Raw genomic sequence first — 25,150 nt, 5'->3', positions numbered from 1 at the left:
GAAAGGAAGAAAAACTTGCATTTATAAAGCCCCTTTCATGACCACCGGACATCTCAAAGCCTTTACAGCCAATGAAGTACTTTTGGAGTGTAGTCACTGGTATAATGTAGGAAATGCAGCAGCTAATTTTGCACACAGCTAACTCCCACAAACAGCAATGTGATAATGACCAGATAATCTGTTTTTTTGTTATGTTGATTGAGGGATAGATATTGGCCAGGACACTGGGGATAACTCCCCTGTTCTTCTTCGAAATAGTGTCATGGGATTTTTTACGTCCATCTGAGAGAGCACCTCCAATATTGCAGCCCTCCCTCAGCACTGCACTGGAGTGTTAGCCTAGATTTTTGTGCTCAAATACCTGGAGTTGGGCTTGAACCCACAACCTTTTGACTCGGAGGCCAGAGTGTTACCCACTGAGCCAGGAGCAAGACTATAGTATTCTTTCTATAGGATAATGGGTTCAGAAATCTATGAACATAAGGAACTAGACATCGTTTATCAGACTCTAACGGGTTATATTGTTGATATAAACATAAAATTATATTAGAAGAGAAAATTCTGCTAAACAGGTTCATGCAAAACACAGCCAGGGCACATATACAACACATAAATACAGCAAGCAGCTACAAACACAGGACACTGTAACAGCATGCACTTGTCTCCATCCACCTTGACCCCAGACACTGATGTACAAGTCTCCTAAAGTCCGCCGACGGCCCACATGTCTTGGCAGAGACCAGAATGTCTTAGTGACTGACAGCATGTTGGGAAGCAGGAAGTGATCACAGAGTATAAAGAGCTCATTAATGATTCAAAATGTCACTGTGATAAAACTGTTATCTCTTCTCATTCTTAAAATATTAGAATGGGAAGCCAAAACCATTCACCGTAAATTAATAGTCATACTTGCAAGATGATCAGGAAATACCTGGTATATATTAAATCACATTATTTTAATCATTAACAAATCTCTGCTAGAGATGTACTTTTAAAAACATGTATAAACATCATAACATTATAGATGGAGATAGAATGACATCTGAATATACAGTGGCCAAGACAAACTAAACAATAACTGTTACAACGGTCAAACATTAAGATACAGGAAAAGCTCCTTATTCTTTTGAAGCAGTTAAGTTTTTCTCAAAAAATAACTGATTCTCAATTCACTGGAGAAACTAATAAAACTAAGAAGAAAAATTTCAGGCAGGAATTAAAAGAATCTTTGTTATGAAGTGATTATGCTCAATCTCATTAAAATCTTTGTCTTTTTAGTTTTTTAAATGATCTTTAGCTGCTAATTGAAAGCACCACCACTGGCAGAAGAATACAGTTGCAGCATAACATGATTTACATAGGCATTCTCCATTATAAATGTGGAAATAGGAATTTATAATAGATATAAAAATAAGGACAGAATATATCACTTTAACAGGAGAACGCAGTAACTCCCATTCACCAATCACTCCTGATCTACACTGGCTCCCGGTTAAGCAAGGTCTCTATTTTAAAATTCTTATCCTTGGTTTGAAATCCCTCCATGGGATCACATCTACCTGTTTCGGTAATCTTCTCCAGTCCTACAACCCTCTGAGATATCTGCGCTCTTCCAATTCTGGCCTCTTGAACATCCCTGATTTTAATGGATCCAACATTGGCGGCCACGTCTTCAACTGCCAAGGCCCCAAGCTCTGGATTTCTCTCCATAAACCTCTCTGCCTCTTTTTTCTCCTTTAAGACATTCCTTAAAACATACCTCTTTGAGTCATCTGTCCTAATATTTCCTTATGTGGCTCAGTGTAAAATTTTGTTTGAATGCACTGCTGTGAAGTGCCTTGGAGCATTTTACCATGTTAAAGGCACTATATAAATACATGTTGTTGTTGTGGATGATGATTGAATTATATCTGTGCACGCTGGTCCAGTTATCCCCTGTCCACTAACCTCACTCCATCTGAAGACCATAATAGGATTTGACTTCTTGTGTTTAAAGCCTTTGGGAGATCGACTAGTAAATAACTAAAAGCGTATTCAAATGAAAAAACATGCTAGACACATTGTCCCACAGACATTACAGGAACCATGAACAGTAGTAGATTGATTCTTGGTTTCTGGCTCAGGTACCTCGACATCCCTCCTGTTTAAACCACTTTGCATTATTCATTCAGTCTCCCTCATCCGAACCTTATCTTTCTAAGGCCCACCCCCCAAATTCTCAGTTTTAAGGAGTGTCTTAAAGGAGAAAAAAAGAGGTAAAGAGGCAGAGATTTACGGGGAGAAATCCAGAGCTTGGGCCTTGGCAGCTGAAGGCATGTTCTTGAGTGCACGCATTTCTAAGTATTTAAAAATACTTATTATACACATTTTTTTAAAAGGACAAAGACATATGCTGTTCGTGAGTGGCTTGCAACTGTGCTTAAATCTGTGAGTACTTTTCTATGATGAGTGAATGGTCAGTCTAGCCCCCCTCCCCGAGCTTAGCTGCTATTTTACCAGCATATGTGACTGACCTGGGAGGAGGGAGAAGTAATGACAAAGAAAGAACTTGAATTATATAGCATCTTTCACCTCAGGGCGTCACAAAACACAGCAGCCAATTTGCACACAGCAAGGTCCCAGAAACAGGAATAAGATCACTGGCCAGGTAATCTGTTATTTTTACTGATGTCAGTTGAGGGATAAATGTTGACCAGGACAGTGGGAGAACTCCTTTGCTCTTCTTCAAATAGTGTCATGGGATCTTTTACATCCATATCTGAGAGGGCAGATGGATCCTCATCTCGTGCAAAAGATGACACCTCCAACACTGCACCACGCTCTTGCTACTGCACTGAAATCTCAGCATACATTATGTGCTCAGGTCCTAGAGTGGGGCTTGAACCCATAATCATCTGACTTGGAAGCAAGAATACTATCACTGACACCTTTTGACAAAATTCAAACCTGGGTGAAAACAAAGTTCTGGTCTTATGCCAGGGGCAAATTTCCAAGTACTCAAGGAAAATTGTGTTCCAGATTGGCAGAAGCACTTTTCAATATTATTGCTATATGTTTTGAACATGTTTTAGATTACTTTTATATATGGAAGTTTTCTGAAACTTCAGCTTGGTTCAAGAGGATTTTAATTTTTTTTTCAACATGAAATATATGCTTGTGCATAAGGGTACTTTCATAACATCCAAGCTTTAAAAATAACTAATATGTTTATTCAGTTACAAAAGAAAGCTAGAAATAAGCCTTTTAAGTTGTAACACAATAAGTATTATATGAATAAAACTCTGTGTTAGTTTTGGCTGCTTACCTTCGCCTGGCTTGGCACTAACAATTGAAAGGTCATCTTGAGCTCCATCCTGGGCCTCCAGACACGTGGCAGGGACCCAACCTTGCTCATCAGCTGTGCTCACAAACCACCACCCTGGAAACAGATGAACTTCATTTCATCAAATGCATCAATCTCTTTAATAACTGCTTAATGCATTTGGTATCCTCACTATTACAGCTGTAAAACCGCTCCAGCTGATGATTTCCTTAGTGCCTTAATATTCCAGTGCTGCTTTAATGTTCCAATTCTTTCCACTCAAAGGCTTCCTATCCCCATGTATCTTTCTTTAGTTGGAGGAGTGGGGTAGAATTCTGATCTATGGACTTCCCCATTGCTGCAATCAATATCTCTCTACCCAGGAGGTGAAAGTTGAGTTGAGGCATTTTGGAGGTGGTTGGCTTTTTCCTCTACGTGATGCTTCTATTGCACGGCTGCTCTGTCTAAAGGTTAAAAGTTGCCTGGGGCAAGTAAGTTTGACTCAAGACGCATGCTTCTGGTGATGAGCAAATTATTTGCCCACTTGGTCAACTGATTTAGAAATCGGATCGTGCCCAAAAAAGTTAAAATTTGAACCAGTGTTCAAGAGACTGAAACAAGAATTAAAACTGTAACCACTGATGTGCTGCACCATGCGATGGAACAAAGGCTCTCTTCTCTTCTCCCTCCTTCACCTTTGTTCCTGCAACTAGAGTTCATGAACTCTGTGGGCTGTGCTAGAAGAGCTGAGTAGAGCGGGGAGTGAGAGAGCGAGTTAGCCATGTCACTGTCATAGACTTTCCAATAGTTGGTTGAATAGCATTATGCACACATTCCTTGGGATAAATGATCTCTGTGTCCTTTAGGAAATAATGTGGAGGGAAAAAGGCCTAAGGAGGCAGAAGTAAACTTGGAGAATGGAGTAAGAAATAAACATAATTATAATCTTATGTTATATTTTACTGCTACAAGTCAGCAATCATATTCTGCAAAGGGGCTGGAACTTGGGTTATCAAACTACATTTATTTAATGATTATTATAAACCACAATTCATCAGCTCAGCTTAGTAAAACGGAACTGAACTGCAGCATGAACAAATGATGATGGAGTGTTGCCAACAGTCTAGACTGATTTCCTTACAATCCAGATTGCCTTGAATCTGTTCCATGTTTATGTCAATGCTTTTCACTGTGGATTGACCCATACTATTTCCTTCTGTTTGCACAGTACTATTCATTTACAGTATGTCTTTTCCATGCATCTTTAAATGGCAACATCGAGCCATAGTCTCTCAATATCAAGGACTACAGAACGATCATAAATTGCGGCATTAGCTAAACATTTTCCATTTTTTTTTAGTAACCGAAACACGTGGTTTAAAATTAATGGGCTTGGGAGGTCTATATTTGATCATATTATTATATTAAATTAACCATCATATCTCAAGGTCATCCTTAATTCTTTTATAGTTATAAGAAATTACTACATATTGTTCATCTAATTTCACTTTAAATATGTTCTTTACAAACTTTATATTTTATTCAAGCCAAATACAAAACAGTTTTTTCACTGCCACTGAAAATGAAGTAAGTTAAGGAAGGCCGGTGACTCAAGGTGCTGCTGACTTATTTCTGTAACTCCCTAAATCATCAATCTCGGTGAGATAGGAAAATATTGGAGGGCAGCGAGCACAGGAGTGATGGGTGAGTGGGACTTGGTGCACAATAGAATATGAGCAGCAGAATTTTGGATACACTGAAGGATATGGAGGGTGGAGAGAGGAAGGCCAACCAGGAGAACATTGGAATAGTCAAGCCTGAAGGTGACAAAAGTATTCGATCATGTATCCAGTCAGATTTGTGTTTAGATCACAAACGTTGTTTTATAGAAAACAATCTTTTAATTGAAGTCTTTATTCTTTAATATTTATTATTTAAGTCTTTATTCAGTTTCACGAACAGCGAACCTGAGGAGTATTATGTTGGGAAGTAAATTTCAGAGAAACAAGGAGCCAATATGTCTGACAGCACAGCACAGCACAGACTGAATTATGATTTAAAATCTTGGGTGCATGGACATATATGTCAAAGAGAAACTAGATAATTATTCTTGAGAAAGCAGAGAAGACTCAACAATCCCCTGCAGATTGGGTTTTCATCATTGATCGAAAAAGCAAAGAAAGTCATCCTTGAAATTCTCCACATGGGGAGTTTACAACCTCAGCCATGTCAGCAAAGGACGATCAGTTGGTAGCTGCAATAACCAGCACCTCTGTCAGAAACCTCCTGGCTTCCAATTACATAGTGACATCAGCAAAAATACACCTGTAGCATTATACTTCTGCTGCTTATGTCAGTCAATATAAATTACTCAACTGCCTCAAAGCCACCCTGAGGAATATATTTTACTCAGCAGTAATTAATGCCACTGGGTAAAATGAGCCAAAAATCAGGCAGTGCACCTATCAACAGGAGTACCTCACTCCAGGTTCATTGGGCCCAAATTTCCTCAGGAGTTGCTGTTTTTTTGGAGCAACTTGATTTTTCTGGAGTATTTTAAAAATCCCCATTCTGCACATTTAATTTGCGCCAGTGTAAGTGAGTTAGTTAGGATTTTTTAAGTTTAGGTTTTTTTCCAAAAGGGGGCGTTACCAACCACCTACGCCCGTTTTGGCCATTTAAGCCAGATTGGACACCTAATAGTTGCTCCAAACTAACTTAGGTCAGCATATGTGGCCACTTGTGGCCGCACAGAAAACCCTTGCGGAGAGTTAAGAAATCAGCGCAGGTAGGTACTTAATGACGACTAAAGAATGTGAATAGTATCAAACAGCTATACAGGACTGACAAACTTCGCAAAGTTAATCTACTATACACCAGAAGCATTCATGGAAGCTTAAACTACAAAAATAATAGTAAAGAGACAAAACATATTTATATAATTTTTTCAAAATATCCAAATAAAAAGTTATCATCCCCCGCCCCCCCGCCCCGATCAAAACGCTCTTCCTCCCCCCCCACACCGATCAAAACTTCCCCCCCCCCCATCAAAACTCTCCACCCCCCCCCGCCCCATATCAAAACTCTCCCCCCCCCACCGGCCCCATACCGACCCCCATCCCCCATCAAAACTCCGCCGATCAAAACACTCTTCCCCGCCCCCCCCGATCAAAACTCTTCACTCCCCCCCCCAACAAAACTCTCCTCCTTCCCCCCCCTCAATCAAAACTTTCCACCTCTCCCCCGCAATCAAAACTCTCCTCACTAAACAAAGCACAAACATTAATAAATAAAAAATAAAACTCGAATCCTACCTCGGCCCGGGAAGTCACTGGGCCGGTCGGCCGGTGCAGGAGGCCACTCAGCCGGGAATAGGTGCGGGACTCTCTCTATGGCGTGCAGCAGACCGGCGCGCGTCGTGACGCCACTCGGCCTGGGATGGGGCGGGACATCGGGTCCCAAGCTGCAGAGGAGCTACTGCGCATGCGCAAAACCTCCAGTGCCCTTTATTGAACAGCTCCAGAGTGCTCCACAGGTGTGGTGGGCAGCCTTTTATACTGCCTCGTGCAGGTACTTTCAGGTCTCCCACGACAGCGCCCTTTGTGGTGCACCATTCTACTTATCATACATTTAATGTACCAGAGCAATACACAACATCACTTCCCTCCCCAGTTCAAAAAGCCGTTGCTTGAATCCCCTGAATCGAAAAACGCATTAGCCCATTGGTATTGTTGGTCACGGATCCACGTCCCTGAATTTAAACACAGTGACCATTCAGCATTGAAATATTAACTCGTCATAATTCGCAATTCATGTCCATTATTTTAAACACAGTGACCACCCAGCATTAAAATATTATTTCTTGTTATAAATCCATCATCCTACATTCACATAGCACACTTAGATTCGCTCTAGCCTTACAAAAAAGTCCAAAAGTCTTTATGTGGGGACCGCAGTGGTGTGAGGCCCTTTTAAGACTCCCGGGAGCATTTCCCTTTTAAGACGCCATCTTGTGGCTCCCATGAGGCTTCCTTTGGGTGTCGCCATCTTAGGTGTTCTGCTGGCCTAGAAAGAAGAAGAAACAAGGAAGGAGGGAAAGGGAATTTTGCAGTGTATTTAGGAAAGGTGCGGTATTTCCAGCAGAGGTGAGTGAGTTATGGAGAAAGCACAGAGTGCAGCAGAGGTGTACGTGGAGAGAACGCTGGCCCTGATCAAACCCGACGCCATCGACAACGCAGAGGAAATCGAAGAGATCGTTCTCCGATCCGGGTTCACCATTCTTCAGTTTGCTTGCTGCCGCGCCCGCCGCTGCCGCAGCCTCCGCTCCTGCCGTGGCCGCCTCTCCTGCGGCCGCCGCCGTTGCCCGACTGTTCTGCTGTGTGGGCCCCTGAATCCGCCAACCATCGATGGACCTCCAGCTTCCCGCCCGCAGCACCCTGCCGGCCCGCACCCCAGCAATAGGCCCACACCTGCAACTTTGTTTTTCCAGGGTCTGCTCATCTGTGGAGGCTGAGGCTGCAGGATTGCTTGGGGTCAGGAGTTCTGGGCTGCTGTCGCCTGTGTGTGGATTTAGGCTGCAGCTCCAGCTCGGTTGGCGCTGCTCTTTGGGAACCCGGGGAGCAGCAGTCTGTGGAGGAGTGAAGTCTTCCCAGCTCCCACGGACCTTTCCCATCCATCTTCTGCCGAGAAGCGTTGGCCCATCGCCTGCAATGACCCATAAGGGTAAACCATGCGTCTCGCCTCCGTGAGATACCTACACATCCGCTCTGCCGAGAACAGGTATCAGTTCCTTGGTGTAGGTACGCTGCTTCGCCATGACCGGGGCCAGCTTGGGTTGTGCGGCTGGGTTACCCCACAGTTTCTCAAAAGTTCTCTGACTCATCAACGACGGACCCGATCCCGTATCCACTGCCATACTCACTGGGACTCCATCAATTTTTACTTCCATTATCACTGGGGGCGAGTCGTCGGTGCACGTATACAGTCCCAGCACCTCATCTTCTTCTGCCTGCTCCTCGCTGAACAGTGGATCATCCACCATCTCCTCAGCCACATGGTGAGTCCGATTTCTTTTACACATACGCTGAAGGTTGCCTTTCAGGTGGCAGGTATTGCACGTATACTCAGCAAACCTGCACCGGTGAGCCCCATGGCTTCCTCCACAGCGCCAGCATGGTGCTGCTTGATTGGCCCCCCTCAGCGGACTCTGTGCTCTCTGCCCTGGGCAGAGCCACATTCTGCAGTTTTGTCCATGGTGGGCGCTATCCTGTGGACAGTGTCTGCCGGGTTCGAGACTCTGTGGATCATTTGTTTGGTGCTGCAAGTTGAGGTCATATACGCCCGGCTGATGGTGATGGCCTTTGTCAGGGTGACTGTGGGTTCCGTGGCCAGCAGCTTGTGAAGGAGGCCCTCGTGGCCAATCCCCATGACGAAAACGTCCCACAAAGCTTCGTCAAGGAGTGCGCCAAAATCACACGGTGCCGCAAGTCTCCTGAGGTCCGCAGCATATTTGGTGATATCCTGGCCCTCGGGTCTGCAGTGATGGTAAAATTTGTATCTGGCCGTGAAGATGCTCTCCTTCGGTTTCAACTGGTCACGAATGAGTTCAGTCTGCTCCTCATATGACTTGTCCCTGGCGCTCCCGGGTTCCAGCAAATCCCTGACGAGACAGTAAACCTCATCGCCACAACTGGAAAGCAATATCGCCTTACACTTCTCTCTCATTGCGTCCGTTCTCCCCGTCAGGTCGTTTGCTGTGAAGTAGTACTCGAGCCTTTCCGTAAAGGCCTCCCAATCATTGCCCATGGTAAAATCCTGTAGCGAGCCCAGAATAGCCATGGTTGCGTGGAGTTCATCCACTTCCTCATTGCCAATGTCGTGCATGTAGCACACAAATCACTGACTCCACACGGTGTGGTGTTGATCTAACTGCTGTGGCCGTAGCCCTTTATTGAACAGCTCCAGAGTGCTCCGCAGGTGTGGTGGGCAGCCTTTTATACTGCCTCGTGCAGGTACTTTCAGATCTCCCACCACAGCGCCCTCTGTGGTGCACCATTGTACTTATCATACATTTAATGTACCAGAGCAATATACAAAATGTTTCATTTCAAAAATGTAGAAAATAATTGATTTTCTCATTCTGAACATCTAACAAGCTTGCAATGTAAAGATATAGAAACCTGATTTTCATTAAAAATTTTGCTCTGGGGCGATTCGAATATATATTTACTCCTGAAGTGATGGTTGCAGAAAAAACCTCTGTTCTTGGGTACTCCAGTGTAAACCTGGCAGCATTCTAGCATTTTGGTCAGTGTGAACAGGTAACCAGCACAATACTATCATCATAGGCAGTCCCTCGAAACGAGGATGACTTGCTTCCACGCCAAAAAAAGAACGAGTTAACAGGTGTTTCAATGAAGGACCCGAACTACATCCTGAAGGGTGGAAGATGTCTGTGTGTGCATTTTTTTTTAAACGTGGGGTGGCCGTTGCACACCAGCCACCACACGGGCTTGACAGAGCTAGGTCTTGGTCCAGTGGCAAGGATTACCCAAGACAACTGGAGACCAGCTGTGCTACACGGATCTAGTGCGCACAGTGGCAGGTTGGGGCCATAAAAGGAGCGGCGAGCAGCGGCTATGGGCAGCATGGAGGCATGCCACTACAAGGTACAGCACGAGCTGGTGCAGGAGGGCGACAGCTGTGAAGAGTGACGTCATCAAGATCCAAGTTGGTGATTGGAGCGTGGGCCGATACTGCAGGAGTGGCGAGGTCGGGGCAAAGGAGCTGCGAGAGACTATGGAGGGATGTGATCGGGGCCCAGGTGAGGCACGAGTTCGGGGCCAGGGGCCCAGGGGCAGCACGGACTGCGATAACACATGTACTGCTGTTGTAGATAATGTAAAGTCTTGTGACAGCAAAGCTGCGCGTTACTTCATGAAGAAAATTTAAGTTACCATGTAAAGTCTATCCACAGACTGATGGGTCTTAAGTTTACTGCAGTCCAAATGAGGCCACGCTCTATTAATATCAATCCCTAGGGTAAACTATATACAGGATATAAATCGAGCAGTACATCAATGAAACTGGTGTGACTACTCTGCTGGATTCACATCCATACTGCTGTGGGAAGATATTTGCAGTTGCAACAGTTTTCCGTGGGCTGAGGGGAATATTTGAGGCAAGTCATCCCTGGGCTGCTCTTATAAATCACCAGGCAGCCATCTTAGAAGCAGCAGTGGAAGGGCATTGTATACATGCCCCAAGAAGCTCTGAATATGGGAATATACTCGAATAATGGACTGTACAAAAAAATAATTTGATTAAAACAAATCCATCACATGGACAGAGCAGCATGTGATAGAGCAATTCATTCAAATGGATATACACTGACATCCACTGAAGAACCCCTTAGATCACAGCTAAATCTTCAGTTATTTTGATAAACCATTTATTTAATCATTTTTAAGTTGATACCTATGACTGGTCCAGAGGCAAGTACTAGAATATTTACCTCACGAGTGTTTTCTTTCCCATTAAAGCCAATAGGGACTGAGTGATAGATATTTTGAACAATAAAGATAATTCTATAAAATTTCAGTAGCAGCACAGGACACAGTAAGCGAGCTTAACCGCTTTGTCTTGTCGATGCTTGCATTTTCCTGCAAAGTCTTCCAACCTGCTATCCAGATACTAAGGGGATGAACAGTGGCTAAAGTTTTATCAAGCAACACCAGAACCATTTTCAGTCCAATAGAACAAAGAATAATTGAAATTCACAGGCTGCAAGGATCACAGATATGTTAGTGTAGTACGGGTGTGAGTTTTAGAACCAGTTAAACGATCATAATATTCAATGGGAAATGGGAATTGTTACAGTTTTATGGAATGGAGTGAGAGATTTGGATAGAAATGGTTAAATGAGTGTTCATATCTTAACATTAGATAGTTAAATTTGCGTGGTTTGCCAAAAATAACTTACCAGATTCATTTTTCTCTATTACTTCCACTACTTGCCCCTGATGCAGGCTGACCTCGGTGCTTTCCTGTTTTTCATAATTAGTCACTGCCACATATTGATCCAGGAAAAACTGGTCAGCAGATGCCCCATCTCCACCTGCAAACAAAGAACCAGCCTTAAGGGAACAGCATCAGTTATAACATGTAACAATCAACAACAAAATGGTTGCATTTTGTTGTACTCTCTACAAGCAACCACAATATTCAAATCACCAATCTTCCAGAAAAGTATTGCTGAATCCACAAGTTTAGCAGTACAGAGCTTCATGAGAAGAGAAGGTGTACAAAAGGATTAGAATCGGGAACAGTATTATTTGACTTTGGTTAAACATTACACCTTGAAATAAGGGATAGTGCTGCAGAGATGTTGTTTATATTTGACTGTTGGTGAATCTTGTGAGGCACTTAATATGTTAATCTAAATTTAAAAGGACAGCACACAAAATCTGTGTACTTTAAAGAATTACAATGTTTTTTAGTATGATAAAAATTCTTATTAGTTACAAATTGCTTGTGACAAGAGAAGGACAATCCCATAGAGTCATCTCCAGCCCTAGAATGTTACTTCCTGTTGCCCTACAGACCATCTCAATCTTATGTGCTCATGACCGAAAAATGTGTTCATGTCGGCCTGGGTGCAGCAAACGATCCCAGCTCCTGAACGGGTAGACATACACGATATTGGCCTCTTTTAAATGACACTGGAGAACTGCGGACACCTACTGGGTGCCCCCTGGCAGCTTGCAGATGAACAGGCTTGGAATTTGGGGCAGCTGCGTTGCTGGCAGAGGCCTCAGGTAAGGGCTTAAAGGGGAAGGGAAGTTGAACAGGAATGGGGAGCGAACTGGAAGGAAGGTGATTGAAAAGGGAAAGTGATTAGGAAGGATGGCAATCAGGAAAGAAGGCAATTGGAAGGAGGGGAGGAACTGTGGGCTGGCAACGGTCTGCAGAACTGCAGTGGAGCCAGGGGAAGTGTTCCTATACCACCCGGCTGCAGATTCAGCTAAGTATTCGGTAAAAACGTACCTTTTTGGTGGCAGCCTGCAGCAGTCCCTTTAAAGTAGCATGTCAGCCTGATTTTCCTGATCACAGCTGTCTCAGCACCGGCTGTGTTCAGGCCAATCCAATTTTACACAGGGCACCTCAAACAGGCGTTAGGACCCTTGTTTGCATATGCAAAGGGCCGAATATTTGTTTCAGATGCTGGCCCTGGACGGCTTTTTCTTTAGTCATATCAATATGGTGAACGGTGCACTTCCAGCTTGCAATGAATGCGTGCTTCCAGTCTGCCATATTGGAGGCTCAGGCACCGGTCTAGTATCTAAAAAACGGGGGCGACACTGTCCAATTACTTGGTCCATGTGCCATCACAAGCAAAGTAGGAAATATATCTGGGACAAATTTAGCATTGTGGACTCATTCTACTAAGTTTCCATGTATAGTTAAGAGTAGGAGATGAATCAGCACAGATACAAAATGGGCCAATGGGGGTTCCAATTGTTACATTAAATTAGACTCTTCCATTAGTATAGATATTGCTGCACAATCATATTTGCAGTGACGAAAGAAAACAAGGCTCACTGCACCACCTGCCTCACACTTCTGTTCTCACCCTGTATAGGTTTACATGAATAGATGTTGCTTGCCAATTAAAATGGTTAATTTGCGTGAGCAACACAGGAAAGTCACAGAACTTGTATTCAATTAGGCTCCTGACTCATCGTAGTAAAATCAAACCAAGAAAGTTACATTTTATTCTTCTCTTTCTAAAATGTGCTGCATGTACACAATTGCTACACATTGGCGCGCTCACAATTTAAAAAACATTCTGTGGTGTGGAAAGAATCCTGATTAAATATAGATCCCAGTAAAAGTAATTTCACAAAATGTGGGACACCAGGTAAACAGGGGAGTTAAGGCGTTCCAAGATGTGGGTGAATGCGACAAGAATACTCTGGTGCAACTTTTCTGCCCACCCGAATAGCACACAGCCAACCCTGAGGAATCTTGCAGCATCAGATTTAATTAATTGGGAGCCTTCGTGCAAAATCTGCGAGTGGGCTACATACGAATATGCAATAATTCAAGCACTGTTCACAAACATATGAGAGCCCCATACATATCAAACTGAGACCCCCAAAAGTAAGACCCCTTTATACAAATGGTGGACCCCAATACACATGAAAACAGAGTCTGCTTTTGAGGTCTCTTTTTCTTCCAAAGCCTGAGGAACTGACCAAGGCTGCTTCCTGATTGGTCAAAATTGACTAATCAAGGAGCAGTCTTTTCCAGTCCACCAGGCTCAGGAACTTTAAAAGGCTTAAGTAGAAAGCTGCTAAAGTCAGGTGCAAAGAATATGGGAAACGTCAAAAGCTTTATTGGTCAGATCAGTGGAATTTGTGGGCTGTTGCTTGGACACCATTACCTTGCAGAATAATAAGGGTAGAAATTGCCCCCCGCCCAAAACGGGGCGTTGCACCCCGTTTCAATGGTTTTTTACCGAAGCTGTGGTTGAGGTTGCCTCTTGAGTGAAATTCCGCTCTTTGTTATTTTTTTTAATTCAGATCCGGAAGTTGCTCTTAATGGGGGCGGTGACTACACTAGAGGGGCTCGAATTATTGCATATTCGTATGTAGCCCACTCGCAGATTTTGCACGTGTCTCCCGCTCCGAGCTCCAAAAGGTTGGACTCCCTGGTGTAAAATACAGATAGGTACTAGGTAGCCTTATCTTGGCTGATTTCTGGGTGTTCATGCATAATACGAATTGGTAAAAATGCTACATTTTTGGCTTTCAAAGAGTTCTGTCTCATTAAAAGACTGCTGCCGTCCTTTGAATAACTGCAGCAAATCCACAGATATTCTGTTTTCCAATCACCTGGCTTCCAACAATTGGCAGATTGCACATCAGAAGGCTCCCAATTAATTAAATGCCATCACGGCACCGTGTCACCACGGCTCTCCCCTTCACTTAAAGGGGAGAGCCTTCGCGATTTTAAAACTTCGGCCCACTGGGCCACCAGCGAGGGTTTTGGCTGGGCCCGTGGCCAGGCACCAAGAGGGGGTGCGAGGCTGCCTGTTAGCGGCCCAGTCGAACCCAGCGGCATAATCGTCGGGCTGGCCTGGCAGTCGGCCGAGGAAAAAAAAACATGGCAGCAGCGGCAGTGCATCCTCCCCTTTAAGGGAAGCCGCACCGCCATTGCAGAAGGCCACAGCCTGACTGGACCACCAGGAAAAAACAGATCCATGCACCGCGAGGCGGGCCGAAGATTTTCAGAGGGGAATGTCGCCATCGGGGAGGGGTAGATCAGCGGTGCGCACGGTGATGATGCACTTAAGATGGATCGACAGCAGCGGAGCGTTGGGGGGTGGGGGGAGAGAATCGGGGCACCGCCGGGAAACCTTGGGAGGTCAATAGGGCTATCAGCGGCCATTCCACAAAAAGTCGGCAGCCACTCCACTCTGCAACGTGGCCGCCGATTTGCTGTGGTAACAGGCCTTACGGAGAGGGACAATTTCAGCCCCATAGAATTTTATATAATGCAGCAAGGTCATTAGGCCCACTGTGACTGTGCCAACCCTCTGAAGGACTATCCACTTAAACTCATTCTTTAGCCCTTTCCTCGTACCCTTTTATTTTTTACTTTGTCAAAAATGTATTTAATCCTTTTTAAAAGCATTTATGGATGATACTTCCATCATTGTTTCTGGTAGGGCATTCCAGATCCTTGCAACTCTCTATATAAATGTTCTCTTAATTGCTCCCTTTATTCTTTGGTGATGAGCTTATATTTATGCCTTCTAGTTTCCAATTCACTATCCAGTGGAACTAATTTCTCTCTAATTACCTTATCAAAATCCCTCATAATTTTGATCACCTCTATCAAATTGCCTCTTAACTTTCTCTGTTCGAATGAAAAAAGAGCTCCAGTTTTGCTCATCTCTCATCCTTGGTATCATCTTAGTGAATCGCTCTGTATCTTATCCATGTTCTTGACATTCTTCCTAAATAGGGCACCCAAAACTGGTCACAAATTTGAACTTCGACCTAACTAATGAATTAGCATTATTTCTGCATTTGTATTCAACGCTCCAAATGCTAAAACCTAGGAACCCATATGGCTTTAAAAAAACATTTTAAAAAGAGTTTTATCAACTTAACCTCCCATTTTTAAAGACTTGTATGTTAATACACCCTGCCCCCATACCTCTTCTACTTCTAAAGTTCCACAATTTTTTGTGTATATGTACTCTCCTTAGTCTTTCTCCCAATATGTATTACCTTACATTTTTCCACATTAAATTTGATCAATTTACTAATCTGCGTATATCCTCATGAAGTTCCTTGCAGTTCTTTTTATAGTTAATCATGTTCCCTATTTTTTACTGTGGATTCATAGAATGATACAGCACAGAAGGAGGCCAGTCGGCCCATAATGCCTGTGCCTGCTCTTTCTCAGAGCTATCCAATTAGTTCCAATCTCCTGGTCTTTCCCATTGAAATTGGCTTTTATCCAGTCAAGTACCTTTACATAAGAACATAAGAATTAGGAGCAGGAGTAGGCCTCGAGCCTGCTCCACCATTCAAATAAGATCATCGACCTCAACTGCACTTCCCTGCACTGTCCCCATATCCCTTGATTCCCATAATATTCAAAAATTTATCGATCTCTGTCTTGAATATACTCAAAGACTGAGCATTAACAGCCTGCTGGGGTAGAGAATTCCAAAGATTCACCACCCTCTGAGTGAAGAAGTTTCTCCTCATCTCAGTCCTAAATGGCCGACCCCTTATTCTGTGACCCCTGGTTCTAGACTACCCAGCCAGAGGAAACATCTTCCCTGCATCTACCCTGTCAAGCCCTGTAAGAATTTTGTATGTTTCAATGAGATCACTTTTCATTCTTCTAAATTCTAGAGAAAATGGGCCTAGTCTACTCAATCTCTCCTCATAGGACAATCCCCCCATCCCAGGAATCAGTCTGGTGAACTTTCATTGCACTCCCTCTCTGGCAAGTATATCCTTCCTTAGGTAAGGAGACTAAAACTATACACAATACTCCAGGTGTGGTCTCACCAGGGCCCTATATAATTGGAATAAGTTGTCTTTACTCTTATACTCAAATCCTCTTGTAATAAAGGTCAACCTACCATTTGCTTTCTTAATTGCTTGCTGTACCTGCATGTTAACTTTCAGTGATTCGTGTACAAGGACACCCAGGTCCATCTGAACACCAACACTTCATAATCTCTCACCATTTAAAAAATACTCTGCTTTTCTATTTTTCCTACCAAAGAGGATAACTTCTTATTTCTCCACATTATATACCATTTGCCATGTTCTTGCCCACTTACTTAGCCTGTCTATATCCCCTTGAAGCCTCTTTGCATCCTCCTCACAATTTACATTCCCACCTAGCTTTGTATCATCAGCAAACTTGCATATATTACATTTGGTCCCCTCATCCAAATCATTGACATAGATTGTGAATAACTAGGGCCCAAGCACCAATTCTTGCGGCACCCCACTAGTTACAGCCTGCCAAATCGAAAATTACCCATTAATTCCTACTGTGTTTTCTGTCCGTTAATCAATCCATGCTAGTATATTACCCCCAATTCCATTAGCCCTAATTTTGTTTAATAACCTCTTGTGTGGCACCTTATTGAATACCTTTTAAAATCCAAATACACCACATCCAATAGTTCCCCCTTATCTACTCTACTAGTTACAACCTCAAAATACTCTAACAGATTCGTCAAACATGATTTCCCTTTCATAAATCCATATTGACTCTTCCCAATCCTATTATTATTTTCTAAGTGCCCTGTTACCACATCTTTAATAATAGATTCTAGCATTTTCCCTACTACTGATGTCAGGCTAACTGGTCTGTAGTTCCCCGTTTTCTCTCTCCCTCCTTTGTTAAATAGCTCTTCTCTCTTCTTAGGCCCCCGGTGTCGAGGATGACTTGCTTCCACACTAAAATGAATTCTAAGGTGACTGATGCCAGGTCCCGAACTTCATTTTAAAGGGTGCAAGATACATGTGCGTGAATTCTTTTAACGTGTGGTGGCTGTTGCACACCAGCTACCACACAGACTTGAGAGAGCGAGGTCTTAGTCCAATGGCAAAGGGATCCAAGACGATTGGAAACCAGGCTCTGTTGCATGGGCCTAGCATGCAATCATCATCATCATCATGGGCAGTCCCTTGGGATCGAGGAAGACTTGCTTCCACTCTTAGCATGAGTTCTCAGTTGGCTGTACAGTCCAATACGAGAACCACAGTCTCTATCACAGGTGGGACAGATAGTCATTGAGGGAAAGGGTGGGCAGGGAGCCTGGTTTGCCGCACGCTCCTTCCACTGCCTGCGCTTGATTTCTGCATGCTCTCGGCGACGATACTCGAGGAGCTCAGCGCCCTCCATGATACACTTTCTCCACTTAGGGCGGTCTATGGCCAAGGACTCCCAGGTGTCAGTGGAGATGTCGCACTTTATCAGGGAGGCTTTGAGGGTGTCCTTGTAACGTTTCCTCTGCCCGCCTTTGGCTCATTTGCTGTGGACGAATTCCGAGTAGAGCGCTTGCTTTGGGAGTCTCGTGTCTGGCATGCGAACTATGTGGCCTGCCCAGCGGAGCTGATCAAGTGTGGTCAGCGCTTCAATGTTGGGGATGTTGGCCTGGATGAGGACGCTAATGTTTGTGCGTCTGTCCTCCCAGGGGATTTGCAGATCTTGCGGAGACATCACTGGTGGTATTTCTCCAGCGACTTGAGGTGTCTACTGTACATGGTCCACGTCTCTGAGCCATACAGGAGGGCGGGTATTACTACGGCCCTGTAGACCATGAGCTTGGTGACAGTTTTGAGGAACTGATCTTCAAACGGCCTCAGACGGCCAAAGGCTGCACTGGCGCACTGGAGGCGGTGTTGGATCTCATCATCAATGCCTGCCCTTGTTGATAGGAGGCTCTCGAGATAGGGGAAGTGGTCCACATTATCCAGGGCCATGCCGTGGATCTTGATGTCTGGGGGGCAATGCTGTGCGTCGAGGACAGGCTGGTGTAGGACCTTTGCCTTACTAATGTTTAGCGTAAAGCCCATGCTTTCATACGCCTCGGTGAATACGTTGACTATGTCCTGGAGTTCAGCTTCTGTATGTGCATAGACGCAGGCATCGTCCGCGTGCTGTAGCTCGACGACAGATGTTGGAGTGGTCTTGGACCTGGCCTGGAGATGGCGTAGGTTAAACAGCTTCCCACTGGTTCTATATTTAGCTCCACTCCAGCGGGGAGCTTATCAACTGTGAGGTGGAGCATGGCGCCGAGGAAGATTGAGAAGAGGGTTGGGGCCAAGCGCTCAGCCCTGCTTGACCCTGGTCTGGACATGAATTGGGTCTGTGATGGATCCATTGGTAAGGATCATGGCTTGCATGTCGTCGAAGCTACCACACGGACTTGAGCGAGTCCAATGGCAAAGGGATCCAAGATGATTGGAAACCAGGCTCTGCTGCATGGGCCTAGCACACACACACACATTCCTACTGATCCCCTCCCTCCCTCAGGTCCTCTCTCCCTGGTTCCCTGGCTTTCTTACATATCAGTAATCTCTTTACAAATATTTCTAATGTTTCCAGATTCCACTGCCTGTTTCAATAATCCCCATCCCTTTTAGGTTTTGATATCTTTGATGCTGATCAATTCTCTGAAAAATGAGTTGAAGAACAGAAGGTGAAGTATAGACATGGATGAAGATGAACACTCTATGAAGCACTATTCCACTCTTAATGGGATCATGGAAATGCCATCTATTGAATGCAACCTGCCATAGTAAAATAATATGTTAGATTGATAATCTTGGCATTTTTGCTGAGGTGCCCTCAGGTTAGGAAGAGGTTTCAAAGATCTTTTCTTGAAGGTTTCACCTCTCCTACAGCACCATCTAACCGAGGAAGAGTACATTGTGTGTTGTTTTATTGAAAGAAGCAGGCTCAACAGGTTAAATAGTCTTTTCTTTTTCATGCCATGGGTTTCAGCATTTCAAACTCCAGATCGTTTAGAAAAGGCAGATGCCATTTTCTTTTTATTACCCAGATGAAGTAATCCACCGTCAGGAAAGGGACACCCACCTAACTATGGAAAACCGACTGATTAAACTCTAACAATTGATGAGGTCACAGATTTTTCACCTAGATTTCCCTCATAATTAAGTCCTCTTAGCTCTGTATAAATGGTAAGGTGATGTACAATGATAGTATTTGCATTTATATAACATTTTATTATGTCAAAACATCTCAAGCTGCTTCACACAATTAATTACTTACAAGTGCAGTGTTATTATTATGTAGGGAATTTTATATCAGTCATTCTATGCAAGGAATGTCCCACAAACAACCATGAGACAAATATGAGCAAAAAATCTGATTTTTACAGGAAAATTTGCAGATTTTAATTTTATAGTTTTGAAAGATTCTGGTAATAATATTTGCCTAATATACAAAAATTTGATTTATAATTACTGATAATCGCTAGGTTACACAGAAATTCTCATATCATATAGGTTACTTTTATAACTAAGGAAAATGTCCATCAAGAACTGTATGATTCAAATAGGAGTTCACAGTGAAAATGTAATATAGAACTGGACCTTTTACAAGAGACTGATTTAATAAAAATCATGAAAATGTACTTGCTCAGTATAATCTTTAGGGGCAATTTTAGCTCCAGGACAGAACGACCGCCTGGGAGGTGCGACGAAAGGCCCAGTCCATTCTAATAGCCGAGCCTCATTCAAATTCAGCGGGCGATCTGCTGCCTGAAACAGGCATTCAGTCCGGCTCGGATTCAGGTAAGTCATTGGATGGGGGCAGTGGTTTGGGATGGTTTTTTGAATGCGGAACGGGGGTCGCCTGAGAGCAGGGGGTGCAAAGGCCCAAACATTGTTTGTAGGACCTAGAGGAGCACGCCAGAGTGCCCACAGTGGAAGTTATGTTCAATAGGTTGTTAAAATGGCTTCAGGGTCCTATCTAAATGATAGGACCCCAGTTTGCGTATGTTTATGAAGTGAATGTCTCAGCTGCCCAGACATGGGACGGAAACAGAGAAGTAAATTTACCGCTTTCATTTCAACTCCTGTTCCACCTGCAGAAAGAGTTAAAGTCTCCTCTTTATGTTTCATGTGACAATCAGTATTTGAATTTAAAATGGATTCAGAGATGGAAGGAGCAGATAAATAGTGGGGTTACATTAGCTATTTTCCAATCTGTGGGAATCTTGTAGAATCTATGGAATTTTGGAAGATGACAAATAGTGCATCCACTATCTCTATAGCCATCTCTTTCAAAACCCTAAGATGTAGGCCATCAGGTCCAGGAGATTTATTGGCTTTCAGTCCCATTAATTTCTCCAGTACAATTTTTTTTACGAATACTAATTTCTTTCAGTTCCTCATTCTTGCTAGATCCTTGGTTCTATTTTATTTCCGGGAGGTTTTTTGTGTCTTCTTCCGTGAAGACAGACACATAGCCGGAGAAATTCAGTCGCGCTTCATTTGGGGCAGTAACCCAGATGGAGCGGTAATTTTAGCGCCTTTCAAAAAGTTTGTGCCCTCTGCCCAGAAATGAATCAGAATCGGTCGAAGAGCTGACTGGGGTGCTAAATCAGCTGTTGCACACCAGAGCTGGGGTGAAGCTAACGGAAATGCCAGTGCGAAATCTAACCGAGTCATTGCACATGCGCCAAACTCCGATTCAGATTCCGGGAAAAACCAAGTCTTAAAGGCAAGGCATAATAATGTACCTATTAAAATTTTCAAAATCACTTATTCTCAAGCTGACCTTTTTTTTCTGTTTGCTGCTGCAAACTCAGAGGCTCACCACAATGCTGTGTGTAAACGTTGCACTGACCGTGACCTCCAACTGAAGCGCTTCCTCATCCCTTTAAGTAGACACCAGTTAACGACTCTGCAAGTCTGTACCGACTGTTTTTCCAGACGCTAAATGAGGCGCCGTGCCTAATTTTCCGACTGGGCGCAAGCATGGGCGTTGCACCAGGAATGCGTCATGATCGGAGTGATCATCAGCAGCCAGAAGCTACTGGTTTGCTTCCCTGGTGAGCCTCTAATTAATTTTCGGTCAGGGCGCTAAACAATGCACTCCCAGTTGGTAACCACTTACACTCCCATTAACGCCCCCTCTGGTCACTAACTGAGGCGTTAGAGAACCGAAGTATTTGTTTAATTTCTCCACCATTTCCTTATTCCCCATTATAATTTCTCCTGTCTTAGCCTGTAAGGGACCCACATTTACTTTGGCTAATGCTTTCCTTTTTACATACCAAAGCAGCTTTTACTATCTGTTTTTATCTCTCTCGCTAGTTCACTCTCATATTCTATTTTCCCTTTCTTTATCAATTTCTTGGTCCTCCTTTGCTGAATTCTAAAATCCTCCCAATCCTCAGGCTTTCTGCTCTTTCTGGCAATATTATAAGCCTCTTCCTTTGAACTAATACTATCTTTAACTTCTCTTGTTAGCCACGGTTGGATCACTTTCCCTGTGGGTTTTTTGTGCCTTAAAGGAATGTATGGTTGCTGTAAATTATGTATTAATTCTTTAAATGTTAGCCATTGCTTGTCTACCATCGCACCCTTTAATGTAGTTTGCTAATCAACCTTAGCGAACTCACCCCTCATACCTACGTAGTTTGCTTTTGCTAAGATTTAAGACCTAGTTTCAGATTTAACTAAATCACTTTCAAACTCAATATAAAATTCTATCATATTATGGTTACTCTTCCCTGAACGCCCCTTTACTACAAGGTTATTAATCAACCCTTTCTCATTGCACAATACTAGATCTAAAATAGCTTGTTCCCTAGTTGGTTCCTCAGCATACTGATCTAGTAAACTATCTTATATAGATTCCATGAATTCGTCTTTGACACTATTACTGCATATTTGGTTTGCCCAGTTTAAATGTAGATTAAAGTCCTCCATGATTACTGTATTACCCTTGTTACATGCACCTCTAATTTTCTATTTATACTGTTTGGGGGCTGTAAACAACTCCCACCAATATTTTCTGCCCCTTGCTGTTTCTTGCCTCCACCCAAATTGATTCTACTTCTTGATTTTCGGAGCTAAGATCCTTTCTCTCTACTGTCTTTATCCCATCTTTTATTATCAGGGCTACCCATCCTTCTTTTCCATTTTGCCTATCTCTTCTAAAAGTTAAGTATCCTGGAATATTTAGTTCCCAACCTTGGTCACTTTACAACCACGTCTCCGTAATGGCTATTAGATCAAACCTATTAATTTCTATCTGCGCTTTTAATTCATCTATTTTGTTGCGAATGTTTCATGCATTCAGATATAGTGCCTTTAGCTTTGACTTTTTTCTATTTTTTCCTGATGTCACCTTAGTCAGTGATGTCCTATTACCTTTGTTACTCACTCTGTCCCTGCGTGATCCACTCTGCTTATTTTTACCTCAAACTGTGTTCTGCTCTAGAGCCTTGACATTTCTCTTGCTGCTTTAAAATTTACTCTTTCTTGAATCCTCCCCTACCCCCCCCCCCTCCGGCCACCACCACCCCCCAACCCCCTCATTAGTTTAAAGCCCTGTCTACTGTCCTAGTTATTCGATTCGCCGGGACGCTAGTTCCAGCCCGCTTCAAGTGGAGCCCGTCCCAACAGAACAGTTCAGAGAAGGTTCATGATGTTGATGCCTGGGATGAAGGCGTTGCCTTATGAAGGAAGATTGAGCCCATACTCATTGTGGTTTAGAAGAATGAGAGGTGATCTTATTGAAACATACTAGATTCTGAGGGGGCTTGACAGGGTAGACGCTGATAGGATGTTTCCCCTCGTGGGGGAATCTAGAACTGGGGGCATTGTTTCAGAATAAAGGGTCGCCCATTTAAGATGGAGATGAGGAGGAATTTCTGCTCTCAGAGGGTTGTGAATCTTTGGAATTCTTTATCCCAGAGAGCTGTGGAGGCTGAGTCATTGAATATATTCAAGACGGAGAGAGACAGATTTTTGAACTACAGGGGGAGTCAAGTGTTATGGGGAACAGGCAGGAAAGTGGAGTTGAGGCCAAGATCAGATCAGCCATGATCTTATTGAATGACAGAGCAGGCTTGAGGGGCCAAATGGCCTACTCCTATTTCTTATGTGCCCAATTCTGAGCACCCTCAGTGTGTGACGTCAGGGCCAGCAGCTCGATCTGTTTTTGAAATCCCTCATTTTAATCAGGTTATATCTGTATCCACTTTGACACTTTCAATTTTAGCACCTAAGCAGCACTAACCAACTTAAATTGGTGTGGGGGCATGGAGATAGGTGACGCAGCGCAAACCTTAGGTGTAACGCCGACCTGATGGCTTTGCACGAGGGAGCCGGGACCAATTTGTAGTCCTGGTGCAGCGTTACTGTTTCCCTGAGCGTCTGTGTGCAAGGCTGTGAAGCGCGCAATGCACTGTGGGCAGTGAAGAGCTCTGAAATTTAAAGGGGCCATGCACATTGAAGCAAGACGAAATAAAATGCACTGATTTAATACATTTTTCAGCTCTTTCTGTCTTTTTAATATTAAAAAGAAGTTCCAAATGTGATTATTCAGCTGAATTACCTTCCTAAACTGAACAGATGGGAAAACCGCCTCAGCATCAACACAAATGGCTCAGCATTCCAGGGAAGAGCACAGGGTCTTGCACACTGCACTCCAACTTTGTGCAGTGGTCAATATGTACTGCAAAACTGGCCCACTAACCACAGGGGCCAGGAGGTTCTCCAGAAAAAAACACTGAGAGAACATTACCAAGGCTGTCACTGCCAGCAGTGTCATCCACATCACCTGACTCCAGTGCCCAAAGAAGTTTTGTGATCTCAGACCATTGGTCAAGGTCAGTGAATGCATCTTCAAAAGCCGTCACCTACCAACCGAACCATGAGCCTCACTGCTCAATGCAGGACCCCCAATCACTCACCTACCAACAATCTCCACCAATGGCGAGGCACCTCTACCATTCCTAGCATCACCTCACCCCCTTGGAGGAGACGATGCAGGCCGTTCTTGGCAGGGGCATGGCTGAGCCCTTGGCCAGCGACGAGGCTGAAAGGATACAAGATGCTGATGTCCTCATCAGTTATCCCTCTTCTGGCATGCACCTCTCGGTTTCCCATCCTCCTGTCAGTACAACTCCACCCTTGTACCTTCCTCATTTCACACACTTAAGAAATGCACCTTGCCCAGCCAGTGGGTTAACAAGAAGCAGTAGCCTGCCCAGCCAGTGGGACCATGAGCAGCTGATACCATCCCGGATATTCCAGCCACAAAGGGGCTGTCTGGGATGCATCCTTTTGTCTGATTCATCCTCTTCTGCATCTTCCTCTGCAAGCAGATGCTGTAAATGTGAAATGATTGCATAAGATGCTGCAAATACTCAGCTGATCAGGCAGCATGTCAATCTGAAAGGTGAACTCCACGAATGTAGCATGACCTGCTGAGTATTCACAGCATGTTCTATCTTCTCAGTGGCACAAACCCTTCAATGATCTGATTGGATCACGAAACATTAATACAAAGCCACACTCACCTTCATCCTCCTGTGCCTCTCATCACATCCCCATCACTCTGCCTTCCCTACCCTACTCCTGCACATCCTTACACAAAATTACCTTGCACCTCCACCCATTCCTCTCTCTCAATCTACATTATCACATCCCTATCTTACTAGCCACACCTCACACTCACCCTATACATTGTGTAATCATACCAATAACAACACACAAGGATAGCCACTTAGGTGTTTTATCCAAAGTTCATGTAAAATTT

General features: G+C 43.9%; 1 protein-coding gene across 3 annotated transcripts in view; it reads right to left on the bottom strand.

Moving 5' to 3' along the window:
- The window catches only part of sh3pxd2b (SH3 and PX domains 2B), a 400,707-nt gene that overhangs the window by 30,648 nt on the left and 344,909 nt on the right, over positions 1 to 25,150 (bottom strand). For all 3 annotated transcript variants that reach the window (XM_070878439.1, XM_070878440.1, XM_070878441.1), the window contains 2 exons: positions 11,283 to 11,417; positions 3,305 to 3,418 (listed from right to left, as the gene is read on the bottom strand). In XM_070878439.1, the coding sequence (XP_070734540.1) occupies positions 3,305 to 3,418; positions 11,283 to 11,417 (249 nt within the window). The remainder of the gene's footprint in view (positions 1 to 3,304; positions 3,419 to 11,282; positions 11,418 to 25,150) is intronic.

This window comes from Pristiophorus japonicus, chromosome 4 (genome assembly GCF_044704955.1).
Source record: "Pristiophorus japonicus isolate sPriJap1 chromosome 4, sPriJap1.hap1, whole genome shotgun sequence".
Taxonomy (NCBI): domain Eukaryota; kingdom Metazoa; phylum Chordata; class Chondrichthyes; family Pristiophoridae; genus Pristiophorus; species Pristiophorus japonicus.
The sequence above is the reverse complement of the archived record's forward strand: the minus strand, read 5'-3'. Positions and strand labels throughout refer to the sequence as shown.